General features: G+C 41.6%; 1 protein-coding gene across 2 annotated transcripts in view; it reads left to right on the top strand.

The window, feature by feature from the left end:
* The window catches only part of gabbr1b (gamma-aminobutyric acid (GABA) B receptor, 1b), a 143,306-nt gene that overhangs the window by 85,722 nt on the left and 37,879 nt on the right, over window positions 1-19,705 (top strand). For both annotated transcript variants that reach the window (XM_085791120.1, XM_085791121.1), the window contains 2 exons: window positions 13,400-13,645; window positions 13,733-13,796. In XM_085791120.1, the coding sequence (XP_085647246.1) occupies window positions 13,400-13,645; window positions 13,733-13,796 (310 nt within the window). The remainder of the gene's footprint in view (window positions 1-13,399; window positions 13,646-13,732; window positions 13,797-19,705) is intronic.

Raw genomic sequence — 19,705 nt, 5'->3', positions numbered from 1 at the left:
TGATCAAAGTTTGTTGAAGTGACAGCGGCACAGGCATCATCTGAGGAAAAACAGGTCGTCGCTGCCTCTTCTTTTCATCCTCCTCTCCGTGTCGGCTCGGCCGGGATCAGGCTGGCCTGAACTCAGTGAGATGACCACTGAAATGATCCATTTCATATATGTTAGTCTTCGTTCTGACAGGAAGTGGAGCTCAGTCAGTGGAGTGAGATGACCTCTCATTGTGGAGTTGGTGATTTGTGGTATGGAAAAAGAAAATTGCTTTGGGCAAAGAGAATATGCTAAATGAAGCTACATTCAAATTGCTCCTTTTCCAGCTACTAAATCAGAGACTTAAAGGTCCAGTGTGTAATAACTGGCAAGGTTTATTGGCAAAATCTGAATATACTACCCATGAATATATCTGAGTGTATAATCGCTATAACAGAAAATTTGTTTGGTTTTCGTAGCCTTAGAATTATTATTTTATATACTGTATACATAAACAGTAGCAAGGGTCTTGCTTTGTTGCCATCTTGCGCCGCCATGTTTGTACGACAGCCCAAACGGAAAATCCAGCCAGCCAGAGAGCACGTTTCACATTCATAAATAAACCAACAAAGAAGAAATAAATAATCTGGGGCTGCGTTGTAGTCCGGATGAAGAGAACATGAGAAAAGATGTAGAAATGTAGAAACCTCCACACTGCATAATTGGATTTCATCAGCTGCAGAGGATGATGGAGGTTTACTATCACAGACCTGGAGCCTCGTGTACAAAAGTTACATCCTTTTGTACACGATGTTGCATACAGCACCTCTCATGCTTGAATGAATCAAGAATGAAATTATGTATGTGCGTTTCAATTGCAGTCGAGGTGAAGCAGCAACACAACTAACATTAGGAACTCCAACCACATGGCAAAGCTCAATAAGACACATGGTCAAAGTTGTCATTACTGAGATTTAAGGTGTATGGATTTATTTACAAACGTCAATCGTGCAGTGAGTAACATGGAAGAAAACATTCAGCCTTTTAGCCTCCAAACTGCTCACTGAATTAAATGGTTAATTAAAATAGTAAAGATGAAAAGACAGTTGTGAAAGTGAAACTTACTTACCTACATTTTAATAGCTTAGCACGACCGCTGCCTGAACTGTAGCCTCTCCTCTCATTGGATGTTTCCGATGTGGCTTCATCTCCACCGACACACGTCAGTGAACGAAATCATTTGAAACACAAATGACTTGGGTTCGTTCTCCTGCTGCTTAATGCTTCGCTAATTACAACCTGCTACATGATGTGATCTGTAATTACAGGGCTGGATGTTTGTGAATCATGTTGAGGATATGACGCAGGATCAGACAAAGTCAATCCGATGTCTGATCATGTGCTCAGAGTCGACTGATTGAAGTGAGCATTGGTTATGTGACCTTTTAGAAAAGCCACAACTGTGTACTATACTGTACGTGCACTACGCAAAATATCATCATTGTTGTCGTTATAATATACTAAATAATCCTTGAAATCAGACATTTTCTGAATTGTGCACCCCTAATAGAAACTTTTTTTTTTTTTTTTTAACAAAATTTTTATTGTTTTTCAACAGAGACACAGAACATACAATTTGCCATCATGTCAGTTACAGAAATAGATAAAATAAAATATTGCCATCCATCTATCCTTAACAGGCAAATCTTCCAGCCAACTGCCCCCATACACCCTCACAGCACATATAGGAGCCCCTCCCCATATTGCTCCGCGTACACACATTTCACCCATTAATGTAGTCACAGTCACATCAGTATCCTACACAGTAAGCAGTGATACATCAAGCAGACTAAAACCAAAAAAATATGGTAGTGTGTTAGGGCTGGGTATCGGTACTCAATACTTTTCAGGTATCGACCGAAACAACCCAGTACCAAGTAGTATCGAAACTGCGCCTGTCAATCGATACCTGCAATCGATTCTTTTTGTACTCAGATCAAGAAAAAAAGACTGTTTCTATGGTTTTGCTCGCAATCTAAACGAGGAAGTCTCCTCTCCCGGTGTAAAACGTCAATATTTTCCAGCCGCTTCTAATCAGAATCTGCACCTTGCAGAGTTTGCACTGCACCTCAGTTTCATTTGTTTTTTATTTGACAGAGTTTCACACAGAACTTTCTGTTGAGTCTTTCCATGTTTCTCTTTCTGCGCCAGTGAAAAGGAAACATTTACATTTTTTCAGACAAGACGATTGTCTCATAAACTATTTGATTTTTTTTTTTTGATTGAATGACTATTCATTGCTCATCCCTAGTAAAAATCTTTTGAATGGGGAGGAGTGGTGACATTCATGCAACTGATTGCTTTCTTTTCTTTTCACATGATTAGTATGGAAGGAAGTTGAAAAAAAGTATCGCATGAAGTACTCACTTGGTATCAGTATCGTGTTAAGGGTACTGGTATCGGTACTGGTATCGAAATGTTTTAAACGATACCCAGCCCTATAGTGTGTAGCCTAAATGCCACACTGCAAACGAGGACACTTATGGATTTATCTCAGGTGGGCGTGACCATTGTAAGGAAGACTGGCCCCTCATCACTAACTGAGTCAATTCGTCAGGTAGATAGTTAAGCAGAAGAGCCCACATTTCATTAAAGGACCTTTCATTACCCTTCACAACTGCACTAAATCTTTCATGGGGGAGGACCCGGAATATTTCCCTACCACAGGGTGACAGTAGGTGGTTTATCAGTGATCCAGTTAATTAAAATGCATTTTCTGGCCAATAATAGCAATTTGTCGCATAATTTGAACTTCAAATGAGTTAGAGTCACCTCCCTTGAGGGGAGGCCGAGGATGAAAAGGCCAGGGTCCTTCCTCACCTTTACTTGAAAGATACCACTCAGTTCCGGCAAGATTGTACCCCAAAATCTTTTTTATCAATTTACATTGCCAGAAATAATGGTAATATGTTCCAACCTCTCTATGACACTTATTACACAAAGGTGAAATCTGACGGTCCATCTTATATAGTATGCATGGAGTTAGGTGTAGACTCTCTCAATCTGTTACATGTAAAGGTGGATTTAAATACTTTAATGGCCGCCTGCCAGTCATCTTCAATATACTCTGTGTCAAGATCTAGAAACATAATTTTTAAGAGACGGGCTTGGTCAGGAGCCGCTCTGGTTTTATAAGACACATAGTTGAACATGAGAGAACACAAAAGCTGCTCAAAGCCGATGTTATGAGAGGCCCCAGGTAACAGGTGATAAAGCTCCTACAGCTGTCAGTGACGGGGTGAGGGAACCAGCGGGAGCAGAAACCTACAGCTCTGTGTTTGACAGGGAATCAGTGAAGGTTACGCACCCCCCTCCCCCTCAGGAACAGGAACAGTCAGGAATAAAAGCCGTCACCGCAGACTAAAGCATGGAGTGAAGAGGTAAAGGATGCAGAGGTTCAGCTCACTGTAGAGGAAGTGAAGCAGGGCACGTCGTTGGCACAAAGAAAAGTTGACTCGTGCTGTGATTGATGGTAACCTGATGTCATATGATCAGTGCAAGTTCACTGCTGCTCATGTAATGTTGCAGCTGGATGCACAGCTGGGAGCTGCAGGCTGATCGTCCTGGACGTTCTCCAGATGTTTTCTGTCAGGGTCTGAACCAACATAGATGTGTGATCAAACAGCTCCTGTTTTCCTCTGAGCTCCTGGTGCTGGTCCTGAAACCTGCTCCACACCCCTGATGTCCCCGACACGCCAGGTGGCAGGTAGAAAAAAAAAGAAGAAGCATGGGATGGAATAAACAGCAGTAACAGTAACTGGTGCTTTTATAGTTCTCTGGCAGTAAAGTCTTATTTATTTTCTTGTCTTAAAGCCCCTGTACAGAGCTATTAACTGGATATGCAAAAGTCTCTTGTTTCTGCTGATGTGTGTCTGTAACAACATCTATTGCACGTCTGTCCGTCCTGGGTGAGGGATCCCTCCTCTGTTGCTCACCCTGAGGTTTCTCCGATTTTTCCCTGTTAAAAGGGTTTTCCATGGACCTACCTACAACAGCAAATGAGCCCATCAGTGTGAAGATACGCTATTTCTAAGTAGTCTAATTCTATACCTCTGGAAGCCATGGTCGGGTCGGACCACTGACGAAATGATACGAATAATAAATAAATAAATCATCTTTTAGTAAGGGCATTTTAGCAGATATTTGACCAATCTGGGAACTAAATCCTTACCAAGAAATTTCTTCACAGTTGTCTTTAGGAACATGCGTAGTATGACGTCTTAAAATGTTGAAATTCAACTCCCGTGGGAAACCCCCTAAAAAACGACTCAAAGTTGGGGTACCCGTAACTGGATTTTTGAACATTCCGAAATGTTAAATTTGGCCTTGAGTAACTTGTGAGGGGTCAAACTAGGGGTTTTTCATGACTCTGAGTTGATTGCAAACATTAGTTTTACACCCAAAACACTCCTTGGTGGAGAAAAAAACACCCACACCCACTTTTCTTGTTCATCGGAACCCCCATCACCACTACCAATAGAATGTATTGCAGAGAAGCCATTCCTTAGCATGGCAGAGGTTGTGTTACATAATACTACTAAATACTCAATATAACTTTCTACCCTTTTTTCTATTTTTTTTTTCTATTATATTTCTACAGACCCTCCAGGATTTTGTGGTGTCGCTAAATTTATTAAAAAAGTTATTATAGATGTAATTTATTATGCAGATCGGTAGCAAGCAGCGAGAGAGAAAAGACAGTGGACATGCACCAGATTTCACATACCAACAACAACTGAAACAAGTTTGTTCGAAATGAAGATGGGAAAAGTACAAAAAATACACAGTGGTGCTACATTGATTGCAAACATGATCATGTTAATCTGCACAAACACTGAGCATCAATCTCCATCGAGCATCCAGGCTCTAAGAGGTCGTTTTTGAAGAATGGAAAAAGATGTTGCAGTGTGTCACAAACTTGTTCATTCCAGCTTGGGCCTATTGCTTGGTCATGGCCGTGGTAGCTGTTGTAGTGTATTATGGGATTTGTAATGTGAGTAATGTGAATGCTATATTGGTGGGCCATTATTAACATAATAGGGCCATATAAAAGTGTATTGCAGGACAGATCTGGCCCCCAGGTTTTTGACATGACATTGACGTGTGTGCTAGATTAATGTCCAACAATGTAAAAAGGTAGAATATAAGTTACATTAAATATTCAGTAGTAATAGTAGAAGTTTTTTTGTGACATTAAAGAAAACCTCTGTCATACACAGGAATAGCTTATCTCTAATGTATTCTATTGAGTATAGTAGATCACCTTTATTATAATAGCCTAAACCGTTCTGCAAAAATCCTTGCGATGACAATAGGCCTACGCCATGTTTTCCTAGCTTGATAGCTAATGGAGCAGTCAGCTAGCATTTAGGAAAATAAAATGGTCAGATGGTCATCAGATTCAGTCGCACATAGGAGTTGGCTAACTAACCATATTATTTACTGTTAGCCAACTAACAGCCATTTTGGTAAGACTTTGACGCCTATCTCTATAATGCATTATAACCATACTTATAATGAGTTATAATGTGGTTATAGCATTGTATAACTATAATTATAAACATTCATAAATTATCATAAGGCTTTATAACAATAATCATAACACACTATAAAACATTTTATGATGACTTATAAGGTCAGGTATAATAATACGTTATAATTGTTAGTAACTGGCTGACAATGCCCACGTCGATAATACATCGTAAATATAGTTATAATGTGTTATAATTGGCTTATAAAAGTGTATAACCATCATTATAAATACTCATAAATGATCATAAGGCTTTATAACAATAAGCATAACACATCATAGAGCATTTTATATTGGCTTAAGGTCAAGTATTACAATATAGTTATAATGGTCTATAATATGTTATGCTTATTGTTATAAAGCCTTATGGTAATTTATGAGTGTTTATTATGATAGTTATACACGTCTATAAGCCAATTGTAACACATTATAACTATATTTTAATGCATTATCAATGTGGGCATTGTCAGTGAGTTCCTAATAGTTATAATATATTAATACCTGACCTTATAAGACAAGATAAAATGCTTTATAGTGTGTTATGATTATTGTTATAAAGCATTATAATCATTTATGAGTGTTTATAACCATAGTTATACAGTGCTATAACTGCATTATAACTTTTATTATTATAACCCATTATAAGTATGACAATAATGCATTATAGAGATAGGCATCAAATAAAGTGTTACCACAATTTTTAAGTTTCTTATGCATGTTATCAACGCAATGACATGACATATTTCAAGTTCTTATGCTCTCACATAAGGTGTAAAAAGTGTCTGTCAATGATCTAAGGTTGTATATGGCTTCAACATGTCTAGCACTAGCTAACTCGAAAATTCCTCACTTTTAATGCTAACCAACTACAACTACCACTAAACAATACTTAGGCCGATTTACCATGGCAATAAATAAAAAGTAGAAGAAAGCAACATGTACCCAATAGTGAGGTTGTGTGTGTGTGTGTGTAGGCTATGTGTATGTTTCCGTTTTTACTGGTATGTGAAATCTGGTGTGCACCTCATGTCTTTCCTTCTCTTTCGCTCCCGATCCGCATACAACTTAATGTTATATGAAAACAATAACTAGTAATAAAAACACAGACATGCAAAAAAACATGGAAACACTGTGGCCACAGCTGACCACAGCTAGCCACAGCGGTCTATGATAGCAAATTTGCAGAAAAGTTGCAGTGGTAAGGCCAAAGAATTCATGATTGAATTTGCATTAAAGTAACATTGCGGAGTTTTTCGGCCTTAAAATAATGTTTCCAGACTCATTGCAATGGTAGAAAAATGGTTAATAGGATGAATGGTGCTGCCGCTGCAGCCTGAGCCGGGTCGCGTCGGCTGAAACTGCACTATGGAACTTCCCTGCACCAACATTCTATTGGTGGTGGTGATGGGGGTTCCGATGAACAAGAAAAGTGGGTGTGGCTGTTTTTTTTTTCCACCAAGGAGTGTTTTGGGTGTAAAACTAATGTTTGCAATCAACTCAGAATCATGAAAAACCCCTAGTTTGACCCCTCACAAGTTACTCAAGGCCAAATTTAACATTTCGGAATGTTCAAAAATCCAGTTACCGGGTACCCCAACTTTGAGTCGTTTTTTAGGGGGTTTCCCACGGGAGTTGAATTTCAACATTTTAAGACGTCATACTACGCATGTTCCTAAAGACAACTGTGAAGAAATTTCTTGGTAAGGATTTAGTTCCCAGATTTTCATATGTTGCCCTTACTATTTCCGACGTTTCCAAAACAAATCTACATGCGCCGGCCAGACAAACGTCTTCATGACAGTGGGAAATGCAGTCTTCATTCTGCTGCTTTCGTCCACAGGGGCCGCCAAAATCAACACTAAATGAAAAGTCTGTACAGGGGCTTTAACAGAGTGTGTTCAATGGTGAAAGAATATTAAATAGGTGACACAAAACAAAACAGGACAACGTGTGTGTTCCTAACCCCAAAATGTTTTAACTGAGAGATCTCAGTCTTTTCAACAACAACTCCACGGATTACCTTCTTGTCATCTTCAAATGCACATGACCAAATGAGGAGGGAGGAGGGTTAGCGGTGAGTTTTTATGACAGTGAAAAAATGCACTTGGGCGCTACGAGAGGAAAAAGGTGATCAGTCAGACTTGCATTAATAGTTCCCCTTTTCCGCGGACCTGTGAAACCTGCTAAACTATTCAACACTGATCATGTCAACCTTAAACTAGGCATCATATTCGATGACCAACTATCCTCCTTGGACTATTTTGTATCTGGCTCCTGGTCGCTCTGCTTCCATCTATACAACAGACATCAGGAAACCAGGTCACAGTGACGCCTGCATGCAGCACAGCAGCCTGTCTGCTCTTTGATCACCACAAAACGACTCATGTCACTCCTCTGCTCAAGATGTAGAGGAAAGTAACAGTGTTCAAAATGCAGCGGTTAACCTGCTGCTGTGAGTATGAGAATAATTAAATATAATAATTAAAATTGGGTGTGGTCGTCAGGAGCGTGACTGTGAGAGTGACTGACGAACAGCGACTGTGAGTACTTTACTGTTATTTTAAAGGCACATTCTCCGGAGAGTGAGGTGCCGAACACAGGCAGGTGCTCAACGTGCCTGTCGTGCATAAGCAGACTGAGCTGCTTCCCATGTTTGGATAAGTCAAGTGGAACATTACAGAAGGTCAGAGCGTCACTGGAGCGTGTTGCGTGTTGTACAACGCTGCCACGAGTTATACACAAAGACTCTGCAGAGAAGCATGAATTCATTCTTACAGTACCACCTGCCAGTGTTTCATTCATGACCTACATTTGTCACCACAGTTGACCGAAGATTTAGTCACATGTTCGTAACGTTGTATGTCTTTGGACCCATGCAGAAAAGGCTCAGTCTTTTCTATCTTCTGGATGGGAGGCAACACTGCTATCCACTCTACCACCGTGTCTTATTTCTGATTTAATAGCGTGTGACACATCACAGCGGCAATCTGCTGAGGTGCAGCTCAGCTGGCCTTTAAAGGGAATGGGAGACGGCGCTGTCGTTGGTTTTTATTGGATGCTACATTCAAAACGCTCCCGTGGATAATTAAGAGATAAAGTCCAAACCTTTTGAGCTGTATGTCTGGAGCAAAATAGCAAAAGTAACATGGACACACCTTAACCCTAAAGGAAGGAAGGAAGTTAGGAAGGACGAAGGGATAGATGAAAGGAAGGAAGGAAGGAAGGAAGGATAAAGGGATAGAAGTAAGGAAGGAAGGAAGGCATGAAGGATGAAGGGAAAGAAAGAAGGAAGGAAGGCAGGAAGTACGAAGGGAAAGAAGGAAGGACAAAGGGAATGGAAGGAAGGGAAAAGGGAAGGAAAGATAGATGGAGGGAGGGAATAGAATGGGTCAAAAAAGAAGGAAGAAGTAAGGACGAAGGGAAGGGAGGGAGGCAAAAAGGACTGTGGAAAGAAGGAAGGGAAAAGGGAAGGAAAGAAAGATGGAGGGAGAGAACAGATTAGTTCCAGGAAGGAAGAAGAAGGAAGGAAGAAGGGAAAGAAGGAAGGGAAAAGGAAGGAAGGAAAGAAAGAAAGATGGAGGGAGAGAACAGACCAGGTCAACTGAATCAAAAGGAGGAAGGAAGAAGAAGGAAGGACGAAGGAAAGGAAGGAAGGAATGAAGGAAGTGATAAAGGATTGTGGAAAGAATTAAGGGAAAAGGGAAAGAAAGAAGGATGGATGGAGGAAGGGAACAGATTGGGTCAATTTGACCCAGAAGGACAACAGGAGGGTTAAATGTATCTGCATCAACAAGCTTCAGACCCTCAGTGAGGATTTGAGCCCCCAGTCTCCGAGACGGCCACGGCTCAGCCGCTGCAGTGAGTGTTGTGAACTGTTGTGTCCTTCAAAGTAAAGGCAGCGCGGTGCGGTTCAGCAGCGAGGCGTGTTCCTTCATCAGCCCTCTGTAATAAATGATGACAGATGAGCGTTTTTAATAGCTCTTAATAATTAAATTGAAGAGGTTTTTCAATGGCTGAGTCCCATGAGACAGGCTGAAATGAAGGTGATAATTGTCCTCACTTCAGACTCAGGTGTCAGAGGAGCCGACGGGCCGCGAGCGGGAGATCTACAGGATTTATAGTCGTCTGGCTTCAGGAAAGTTTGCTGAGAGCAGTTCCTGAGGGAGTGAGTCTTATTTCCTGGAGGTCCTATATACAATATAGAAAAGAGCATGATTAAAAATTAGGGGCTGTGTCCACCAGACGCGTTTTCAGCTCTGACAGCGCTCTCAGCGCTGCTTTCCCAGCGCTTAGCGCTCTCTCTCTCCCTCGTCAGAATGCCGCTGTTGCTAGGTTACAAAACGAGTCCTCTGACACTTCCGTGTTCCGGCCTTGTTTAATGTAAACACTACAACGAGTGTCAGAAATACACAATAGCATTAGCGGCAGCTTTTGACATGGACCCTGAGGTCGGCCTACCTTCAACACAACTGTGGGTCATGATATAAACCGAGCCACGTCTCCGGTTGTGTTGCTGTCGGTAACGTATGTCCCGCCCCTTCTTGATTCTGATTGGTCAGTGCGGTGAAAAGTGACATTGACGAGCGCGGCGCTGTTCTAAAAGTTGAACAGATTTCAACTCGAAGCGCTCTGAGCGCCGCGACAAAAAGAAGCAAGCGCCCAGGGCGTTTTACCGCCGAGGGCGCTGAGCGCTGTGAGCGCCCAACTCAATAGGGTTTGAATGTAAAATAGACGCCCAGAGCGCTGAAAACGCGTCTGGTGGACACAGCCCCAATGATAAACTATATAATGAAGATAATGAGAATAATGTATGTAATTGCATACACACTCCAGTGCTAAGCATCCTCTCATGCATTGAACTCGAAATCATGAGCGAACTGTGGAGAGATATGCTTTAAGGTGAACCAATAGAAAACCTACTGAAGTACTTTTATGTCCAAACAACATTCAGAACAGAGCCGATCCTCCTCTGTCTCAAAGGAACCCGCCCCCATTTCCCCAGGAACCAGAAACCTTTTGAGGAACTACCGGTCTGTGTCTGTGTCTCTGCTCTGCAAGAACCAGAGTCTACTTTTAGTTCTGTGATAAGTGATCTTCCCCTAAAATGTCCCCGGTCAGGAGGTAGTAGTTTCAGGCTCAGGGACATTTCGGGGGTGTGGTTTGCAGTGCTGAACATTAATATTACATAGCTGCAAACAGACTGTTTTTTTTCTTTCTTTTTTCTTTTTTTCTTTTATTTATTTGTTTAAGGAGGACAGTGCACATTAATGAACATTAATAAATGTAAAAGTGGCAAGGCGTTAAAAGCCATTAAAATGAACAACAAGGACATAGGGAACATAATTCATAAAAGCAGGAAAACACAAGAAACACAAAAATCAGCACACAAATTGGAACGTATCCAAACAGAAACCAACAGACAAAAAAACTACAAAAGGAGACAATTAACATGACACTACTATAAAAAACAAAAAACAAAACGGCAAACAAAACAGGAAGTATAGTGCAATTAAATAAATTTAGGTGAGATGGACTGTTTACGATGGATAAAATGAGATGCAGACTATTTTTCTCCTGTCCAATTTTGATTTAATGTGAAACCATTTGCAATGCAACAAAGCAACACAACAAAGTCAGCTCCATTTACCGCCATTGCTTTCCTATATGTCAACAGCCTGCATAATATAAAGTAAGGCTGTGCAACAATGAGATGCAGGAACCTTTTAGTTGTCTGTCTTCTACGTAGAATGATAATAGACCAATAGCAGAGCTGCTATCGTGAATAGCTCACCAACTTGGCGTTACTATTTCTGAGAAAAGCCGGAGAGATGAGATCAGAAGCTAGATGGAGATGGTTTTTGGTTGGTATGGTTAAAACCATTTCACCTGTGCATTTGTTGAGATATAGATGAGACCTGTTTTGGCTATAGGATCGATCATGGCAGAATGTAAAATGTTAGTATGTCCCAGCAGCAGTATGTGCTATACGGTACGTGGTGGTGGGGTTGGGGGCTCCTAGTGAAACAACCCTCATAAAAATACAATCGAAAATCAATAAACAGTGAAGGTGTGATGTGAAGGTTGTCACCCAGAGACAAACTGCTGCTCAGGGCGGAGTGGTGCTGCTCCACGCTCTCTCATTTTTCAAACCCGTGATAACAGCTTAATGGATTCAACTAATAACTAAAAAAATGTCCGTCCTGTGCCCCCCCCCTCCTCCTCCTCCTTCCCCCCCTTCAAAAAAACCCTGTCATCATGCTTCATTACACAGCGTGACTGCACACCCTTTCATGACTCTGTGAAGGTCAGCCTAATTGTTTAACACCTCTAATTTGTGATAATTAAGGCAATTGTGTGGCAGAACCTATGAACCCTTAATGAAGGTTCAGCGCAAATAGGCAAATGCATCATGGGAGCTCCAGACAGCTTTTAGATAAAAGGGGGAAATAGATAGAGATAAATAATCTGTTTTATGGTGGAGCACAGAGTGACTGTCCAGTAGGAGGGCGGCTCTGATGACGATGCTCTGTGTTGTTGAAAGAAGATTCAAATCTGTGTCAAAATGTTGTTGACACAGATTGCTACATCCACAGCCTTAACAAAGCAGGTGTTTTTTTTTTTAAACCCGTCTTCATATTAAAAGCTTGTCTGATGGTCAGACAGTGTCTTAAAGGGATAGTTCAACATTTTGGCAAATTGGCCCATTGCCATAATCCCTGTAGTTTTAGGAGTAGGTTCGTTGCCTTTAATTGTCAGTGCAAGCTATTTTTAGAACAGAGCTGCTCAGAGCTACGCTACGGAGGCTTTCTTTGTTGTTTTTAGCCTCTGTGAGGATCTTTGTGTTGCTTTTGGCATGAAAGGTGCCATATAAATAAATACAATTTGAATTTGAATTTAATGGGATTTCTTGGTTTCCCTCATCAAACTCATCAAATGCACAATCCAACAACTCCAAAACGCTTTCGTGGACAAGTTGTGACCTGCACATTCACCACGCTATGAGATAATAACGGGACGTTACGAGACAAATGCAGAGACTGCTTGCTGAAAAACTGCCCCTGACGGAAATGCGCATGGTTTTGCATGAATTTACCTCTAAAACAACTCCGTCTCGTAACGTTCTGTTGTTATCTCATAGTGTAGCATGGTGAATGTGCAGGTCACAAATTGTCCACCAGAGAGGAAACCAAGAAATCCCATTAGCCTCTGTAGCGTAGCTCTGAGCAGCTCGCAGCTCTGCTGCGCTGTTCTAAAAATAGCTTGCACCGACAATTAAGGTAACGAACCTACTGCTATGGGCCAATTTGCCAAAATGTTGAACTATCCCTTTAACAAAGCAGGTGTTTTTCAAATTGAGAGCTTGTCCAACCACACACACGCACACACCTTGCTGAGTTGTGTCCAAGAACTGTTTGAAACCAACAATATCATGGTCTCTTCTGCTGTTTGTAGTGATTGGTCTGCTGTGTGGAAGGGGGATTTGAACTCTTCTTTTGAGCTGCAGCAGCGGCTTTCTGCACAAACACCATGAGCAGCTTTGTGTGTGCATTGTATTTCTGAATTACATAACTACTAGCAGATTTTTTTTTTTTACAACCTGTTTTCTCATCTTGGACCTGCAGTATTGTTTTTTTTAGTGATACTGCTGCATGAGTGAATATTATATTATCAGAATTGATTGAACCACTGGCTCAAGTCACAAAAATAACACAAAAGGTAAAGTAAATAATTAAACAAACCTGCCTCAGTAGCATTTGAGGTATTTTTTAGGGTTCCTATTCAGTCACATGAAGTACTGTAGAACAACTATTCTGTAAATGTCTTGATGCTTCTCCTTCCCAGACCTCTCAGGAGTTTCTCGCCCAGCTGATGTCAAAGCTCGGGGGTAAGAACCCAGAGGAGACGGGCGGCTTCCAGGAGGCCCCGCTGGCCTACGACGCCGTGTGGGCTCTGGCGCTGGCCCTCAACAAGACCGTGGGACCCCTCAAGGCCAAGGGTCACCGGCTGGAGGACTTCAACTACAACAACCGGGATATCACCACGGAGATCTACCGGGCGATGAACACCAGCTCCTTCGAAGGCGTCTCGGTGAGTGGAGAAGCCACAGGATTCAGTAAAAGGGAGCCCCCATGTGAGGGAGCGTTAAAACATTAAGACTGTGTGTTTCTTTTTCAGGGTCACGTTGTATTCGATGCTCAAGGCTCTCGAATGGCCTGGACTCTCATCGAGCAGCTTCAAGGTAGGCCGCCGCAGCACACGTGACTCATTGTGAATGATAATCAAGTGATCTGCTATAATCTGTATTGATCTGGTCCAATGTGCTGTCGAAGTGTGAAGCATTCACCATGAACGGTTATCAAACATAAGCTTGGACTCTGTGTGTGTTTGGGGAGAAGTAACACACTGTTTTATATTTTATGTGGCCACACTCTATTTTTTGCATGTGACATAAAAAGTGTAGAAAAACTGAGCCTCTGTATAAAAACTTAACAGCTCCATCAATATTTCATTGATAGTCGGGTGAATTTTTTTTTTTTGCAAAGCCACTGTCATGTCGCAGCCAACTTAGTTTCTATGACACAGAGCACAATCTGCTGTTGCAGTGGAGTCACCTGATCCTCGCCGTCGCAGAAAGTGACCGAGCCTTGAGTGAGAAATCCAGGAGAGTCACTTCTCCTCCTCTAAAAAAAAAATGCACCATGAATATAAGAAATCCAAGATTCACAAATGGTGGTGGTTTAAACTCTTTAAGCCTCCAACTCCACCTCTGCTGCTTGATGATCAATCATGGACGTGTGCCAGCCTTGATGCAAACAGCTGATAGATATAAAAGGCATTAGGATGGTTGTTAAAATAGTTATAAAGTTCAGGGTAGTGGTTCAAATCATATAAAATTAGTGTTTCATGGCCGCGGGTTTGAGTCTGACCTATTACAATTTGCTGCACTGGTCTGATGGATGGTGGATGGACGTTTTAGTTTTTTTTTACATCAAGGTTAATGACTCACAAAATACATTATGAATAAGGACTGGAGGTTGAAGTGATGTAACAACACCTTCAAAATGTTGATTTGATTTGATTTTTATTAAGATCCCCATTAGCTGCTACGCCTGGTAGCAGCTACTCCTCCTGGGGTCCATTAAAAAGCCACATTAAATAATCAAACACACATGAAATGAAACTAAACTTCCAAATAATATGAAAAGCTGCATGGTACCCATAATAACAATAATTATAAAAGTAATAATTTTTAGGTAATTATTGCCATAGTTGCCATAGTGGTGGAAATAAAAGAACATTGAGAGATCTTTATTCACTGCTACTAACCAAGATCTGCGAAGAATAAGTCTCTTAAAATGACCCTGCACGATATCAGCAAAAATGTCCGATGTGCGATGACACTGTTCAATATCGCGATGACGATATGACTTGCGATAAATAAGCAAATATTCAGGTGTGCACATTAACCATACAGTTCCTGTGTCTTTCTGAAAATGACTCAATACGCTGTAGTACATACACCAGGCCTGTAGTGGCGCTGTACTGTAACACTGCCACACAAATACACCTAAAACAAGACGAAGAAGGGTGGAAAGCTTGCACGCTGTAAATAAACTCCAACATCATAAGTCAACCAAACACTAGAAGTCGTGCCAGAGCAAAAATGCCGATCGATGCCCAACGGAAGTCCGCCGTTGTACTACTTGTTACTTAACGTTTTGTCTAGTGGTGTAGCTCAGAAAAGAGAGGACCGTTACCGTTACGCAAACATGGCTGTGTTTACTTTCGTTTTTCAACCCGGTGCTACGGCAGCCTCTCAGTGCCAAAAGTCAAAGTAAAAACAACAGGGTCCATATACTATAACCAAATTAACTAACTAACCCAACTACTAACTGAGAAGCATATATCTAACTTAAACACAAATACAACCAGTATGAGGTGTGCCTGTAAAAAAACGTACTCATCGCATTTCAGGCAACCCTTGCGATGTGTTCATGGTGCATGTTGGCATTGCATTGATGATGAAAATGAGAGTAATCGGTCAGCCCTCCTGAGAACCTATGATATTTGCTGTTGAAAACGATTTCATATCAAATGAGGAGTTTGTATTTGTACTTCAGCACCACAGCGTTGTGGTTTCATCAAATCACAGCACAGTGAGGCTGCGGTCTGCAGAGGGAGGACGGCACGGCAGGTTTGTCCATATTGGTCTTTTTGTTAACAAAGGGGTCGCCCCCTCTTACAGACCTTTATAACCCGACACCGCCAGACTCAGAATGAGCTGAGAGAAGAGACTTTAGTGTCACCAGAAACAGAGGATAACAGCGTCTGTGCCGTTCAGTCCACACAGCCACAGGAAAACAGCCGCCCCTGCTCCAGCAGTAATCACATTATTTCACCGAATGAGCTCACACTTTGGACGATTGCATCACCAGGTCTTATCCGTGGAGCTGTGCCTGCCTGGATGTCTTTTGATCAGTGAGCCTGTGTTCTCCCATTCACTCTGTCTGTGCTCTGTGTTCCTCTGACAGCGCAGAGATCTGTCACTGTTGCGAAGCTCTCTGTGTTCTTGGGACTGATTAAAAATTTAGCTTGTTTTGCCAATTGTCTTTGTTGGTGTCGGCCTCTGTCGACCCACAAGGGGAGGGTCAGTGGAGCTGCGGTTTGTTTGATGGTAATTGGAGCTGTGTTGGCCCCTGGGCAGCTCTTTGGTCGAGTCTGGGCTAAGTAGAAAGATAGACATGGAAATAAAATGCTCATTCAAGCCTCTTGTCAGCCTCTCGACATAAACATTGATTGGCGCTGGTAAAGTCTGCAGCGCCGCAGTTGTAGCAGCAGATACTTGTTACTCGTGCTTTGAAAGGGCAGGAAGTTGAGGAACTCTGTGTTTCTCTCTCTGCCGCCACTGTTCATGTCTGTGGAGAGACAGCTGGAGTCGGCATGTGGGAACAACACAGGAAGTACAGTGACTGGTCAGATCCAGCTGATCCTTTTTAAGCAAAAGAAGCACACGACACTTTAAAAAACGTGCGTTCATTTATCAGTTAGGATGTCCAATAATGATTTTATTAACATTCCTGCAGGTATGTAGTCTTGTAAATGATGAGATTACCCTAGGATGCAGTGATGAGCATCAGATGATCTTTGCCGTTATCACTGGATTTGATGCATGATGATTCTTAAAATATCATCAATCTTGTCAATCTTAATGTTGAGATATTTGTACAGGATGCCTATTTCAATATTGATGCCACTTTTGGTGATGATGAGATTATGTAAATCAATATTTTTTGGTCCCTGGAGAAAAGCACTAATCAAGTTTTGTCTGCATTTGAAAATAAACAGCACCATCAGCGTAAAGATGTATAATTATATTATATTATATTATATTATATTATATTATATTATATTATATTATTGGCTGCAGAGGAAAGAAATATCATTTCAAAAGGCTTTAAATAGTACAGGTCCAAGGACTGAGCCTTGAGGGATACCTTTTGCAATTCAGGCTAATTCAGATTCAACAGCTCGTGTTGCTACACGCTGCTGTCTGTCCATGAGGTGACTCTGGAGCCAATTATATGCAACCTCATCAAACCAATATTACTATAATTGAAATTAATGATCAACGGGATCATTGGTGTCAGTTTCTACTTATTCTGCGTCACTAACACACGCACAGTGTTGCCATCCAGATCGGCTGGTGCACACGTGCCATGAATAATTTGGCCTGGATGTGTCGTCTGTATGCAAAGCAAGAACATTTATACACATAAGACTGGATGAGACGGTGGAGGTAGAAGCTGACTAGAGCAGGGCTGTGAAAAGAAGACTATCAACAAGCGTTGTAGACATATATTTCCTGACATGAGTAGCAGTATCCTGTGTTGAGATGGGGTAGATTTCCACAGAAATTACAACTCCAGGTGGCGGCACAGCTGTGTGTAGGGCCGGTGTCAAATCAATCTGGAGAGTAAACCTGAGGGCTCAGATAGAGAGAGAGGAGCGCCGTTGTGATTCGCAGTGGAAGAACTGTTGAAAAAAACATGATGACTTTAGAAGTTGGACTCTTAGGTTTGGTCCACCAGCGCAGCCCACAGCCCACAGCCCACAGCCCACAGCCCACCGCTGAAGACGCACTGTTTTCCTGGAAGTTGTGATTCCACTTCCTGTATTATTGAAGAGACTGCGGCTTAGGTTGCAGCCATTTCAATGGACATCTGGCATTGTCTATGAGCTCTGGAGTATTTGCAACCCTGCAACCTTACATAAAACATACATACTTATATGCAGGTTTGCTCTTAAACAATGCACAGGGCAGCAGCATTTCCTTTGAATTGAGTTCCCCTGAAGGGTCCTGAAGTCTGAAACAGTCAAGATCAAACCTGGACTCATCAAACTGCATCGAGACCGACTGTACAGAACAGTTGTTGTTGTTGTGTGAGTAATGAGACTTATCCATCAGTGACGTGACTTCCACCAACAACAGCCTGGTCTACGCAGCAACCATGATGGAGCTCTGATCCATTGATGCAGATTTCTTCTCCGTCAGATCCAGTCAGCAGCTGTCATGAAGAGGCAGATCCAATTTCTAATCAACAATATCATCACTGTAGATTATTGTAAACTATACTATGAATTATCTCCATTGAAGAAGTGTATAGAAAGGTTACTAAGGACACTATAAACTTATGTCCGAGTATAGTTTCTTCTCCTTTCATTATTATTTTAATGGCTCAACTTTCTCCTTTGCATTTGTTATCTCACTTCAGCACTTCAGCTCTGTTTGCTGTCTTGTTGTGGTCACCAAAGGAGGATTTATCAACCGTTATGAATAGAGTCAATTAGCGTCGGCTTCCCGCCGCACAGCGATTGTCTGTCATTAAGTCCTTATGAATCCTCCCTCACATCTTTCTTTGATCTCATGATGTTTTCCTTCGCAGGCGAGGAGAAGTAAAGAGATAAACTCTCAAGAGCTCACATGAGCGATCATACGACTGATCGCAGAAGAAACGGCACAGATCTAGGCTGCAGTCCAAAAGTCAAAACAAACTCCTTTTCTAACGACTTCTCCTCGACCTTGATTGGAAAACATCAGGACGAGACGGACAGATGTGAAGGAACTTTTCAGAAGGAGACAAAACAAACAGAATTAAGGATCCATTAAAATGATAACGCATTGTAAATAAGTAACTGAACAAGATGCCAGGCTTGTTAATATTCAGATATAAGTCTGCAGAGTTTCCTGACATTGACGTCTTTGATTTGTTGAGCAGCAGAGTTGGACCGGCTCTGATCTTGGCGGCGTCCAGATGCTCCAAGCTCATCTCCCTCCGTTTGAACCGCAGCCACAGACTGATCGCACATCTGCTATTTTGTAAATCCACTAAAATTATCTTTCCTCTGCAGGAACATGCACACGCTCATTTTATAATATGTGGAATCATGAAAATCTCCAGAAACAACAGTGTGATATATTTATAAAGTCTCTAAATATAGAAACAGGGATGAAATAACAGGAAACTGTCTGAACCACCAGGAGCGAGACTGTGAATCAGATTAATGTCAAATTCAGTCTTTTATTTTTTATTTTTTGTAGCTCACAAGTGACAAAGGGAAGCAAATTATTCTTCTTATTGTTGTTCTAGTTGTTAGTCTTTATTTTAGTAAATAAACTCCTTTGTGTGTTCTAGGTTTGAATCCACACTGGTTTCAAGGAAGGTTGTTTGTTTTTGGGTTTTTTTGTTTTTTTGGAAGAGGCCTGTGAGCATCTGTCTGCATCTGTCAGTCTCTCTGTCTGTCCTTGGTTTCATTAATGAAAAACCTCAGAAAGCATGCTGGCTCTAGGAGTGGAAGGGCAAGAACCCAGGGCATCTGTCTGTCACGATTTCCCAGACAGAAATAAAACAAGGTGACATTTCTATTTGAAGTTTCAACTGGAATCAGTGTGTCTGTGCCAGAGAGGCTGGTGCACGGCTGAAGTTATCAGTAGCGTGTTGTATGATGGACTTGGAGAAGTATAGAGGGATAATTTTCTTGTGGGATGTATAAACCGTACACAGAGGTGATTTATTTCTGCAGATATTTTCCCAAGAGATAGAGATTATGGAAAGAATCAAACGGAGATAATTAATCAGAGTGGGAAGC

Source organism: Trachurus japonicus, chromosome 11, assembly GCF_045865225.1.
Source record: "Trachurus japonicus isolate A0001 chromosome 11, Traja_1.0".
Classification (NCBI taxonomy): domain Eukaryota; kingdom Metazoa; phylum Chordata; class Actinopteri; order Carangiformes; family Carangidae; genus Trachurus; species Trachurus japonicus.
Note: the sequence above shows the minus strand (reverse complement) of the source record. Positions and strands in the feature narration are given on the sequence as shown.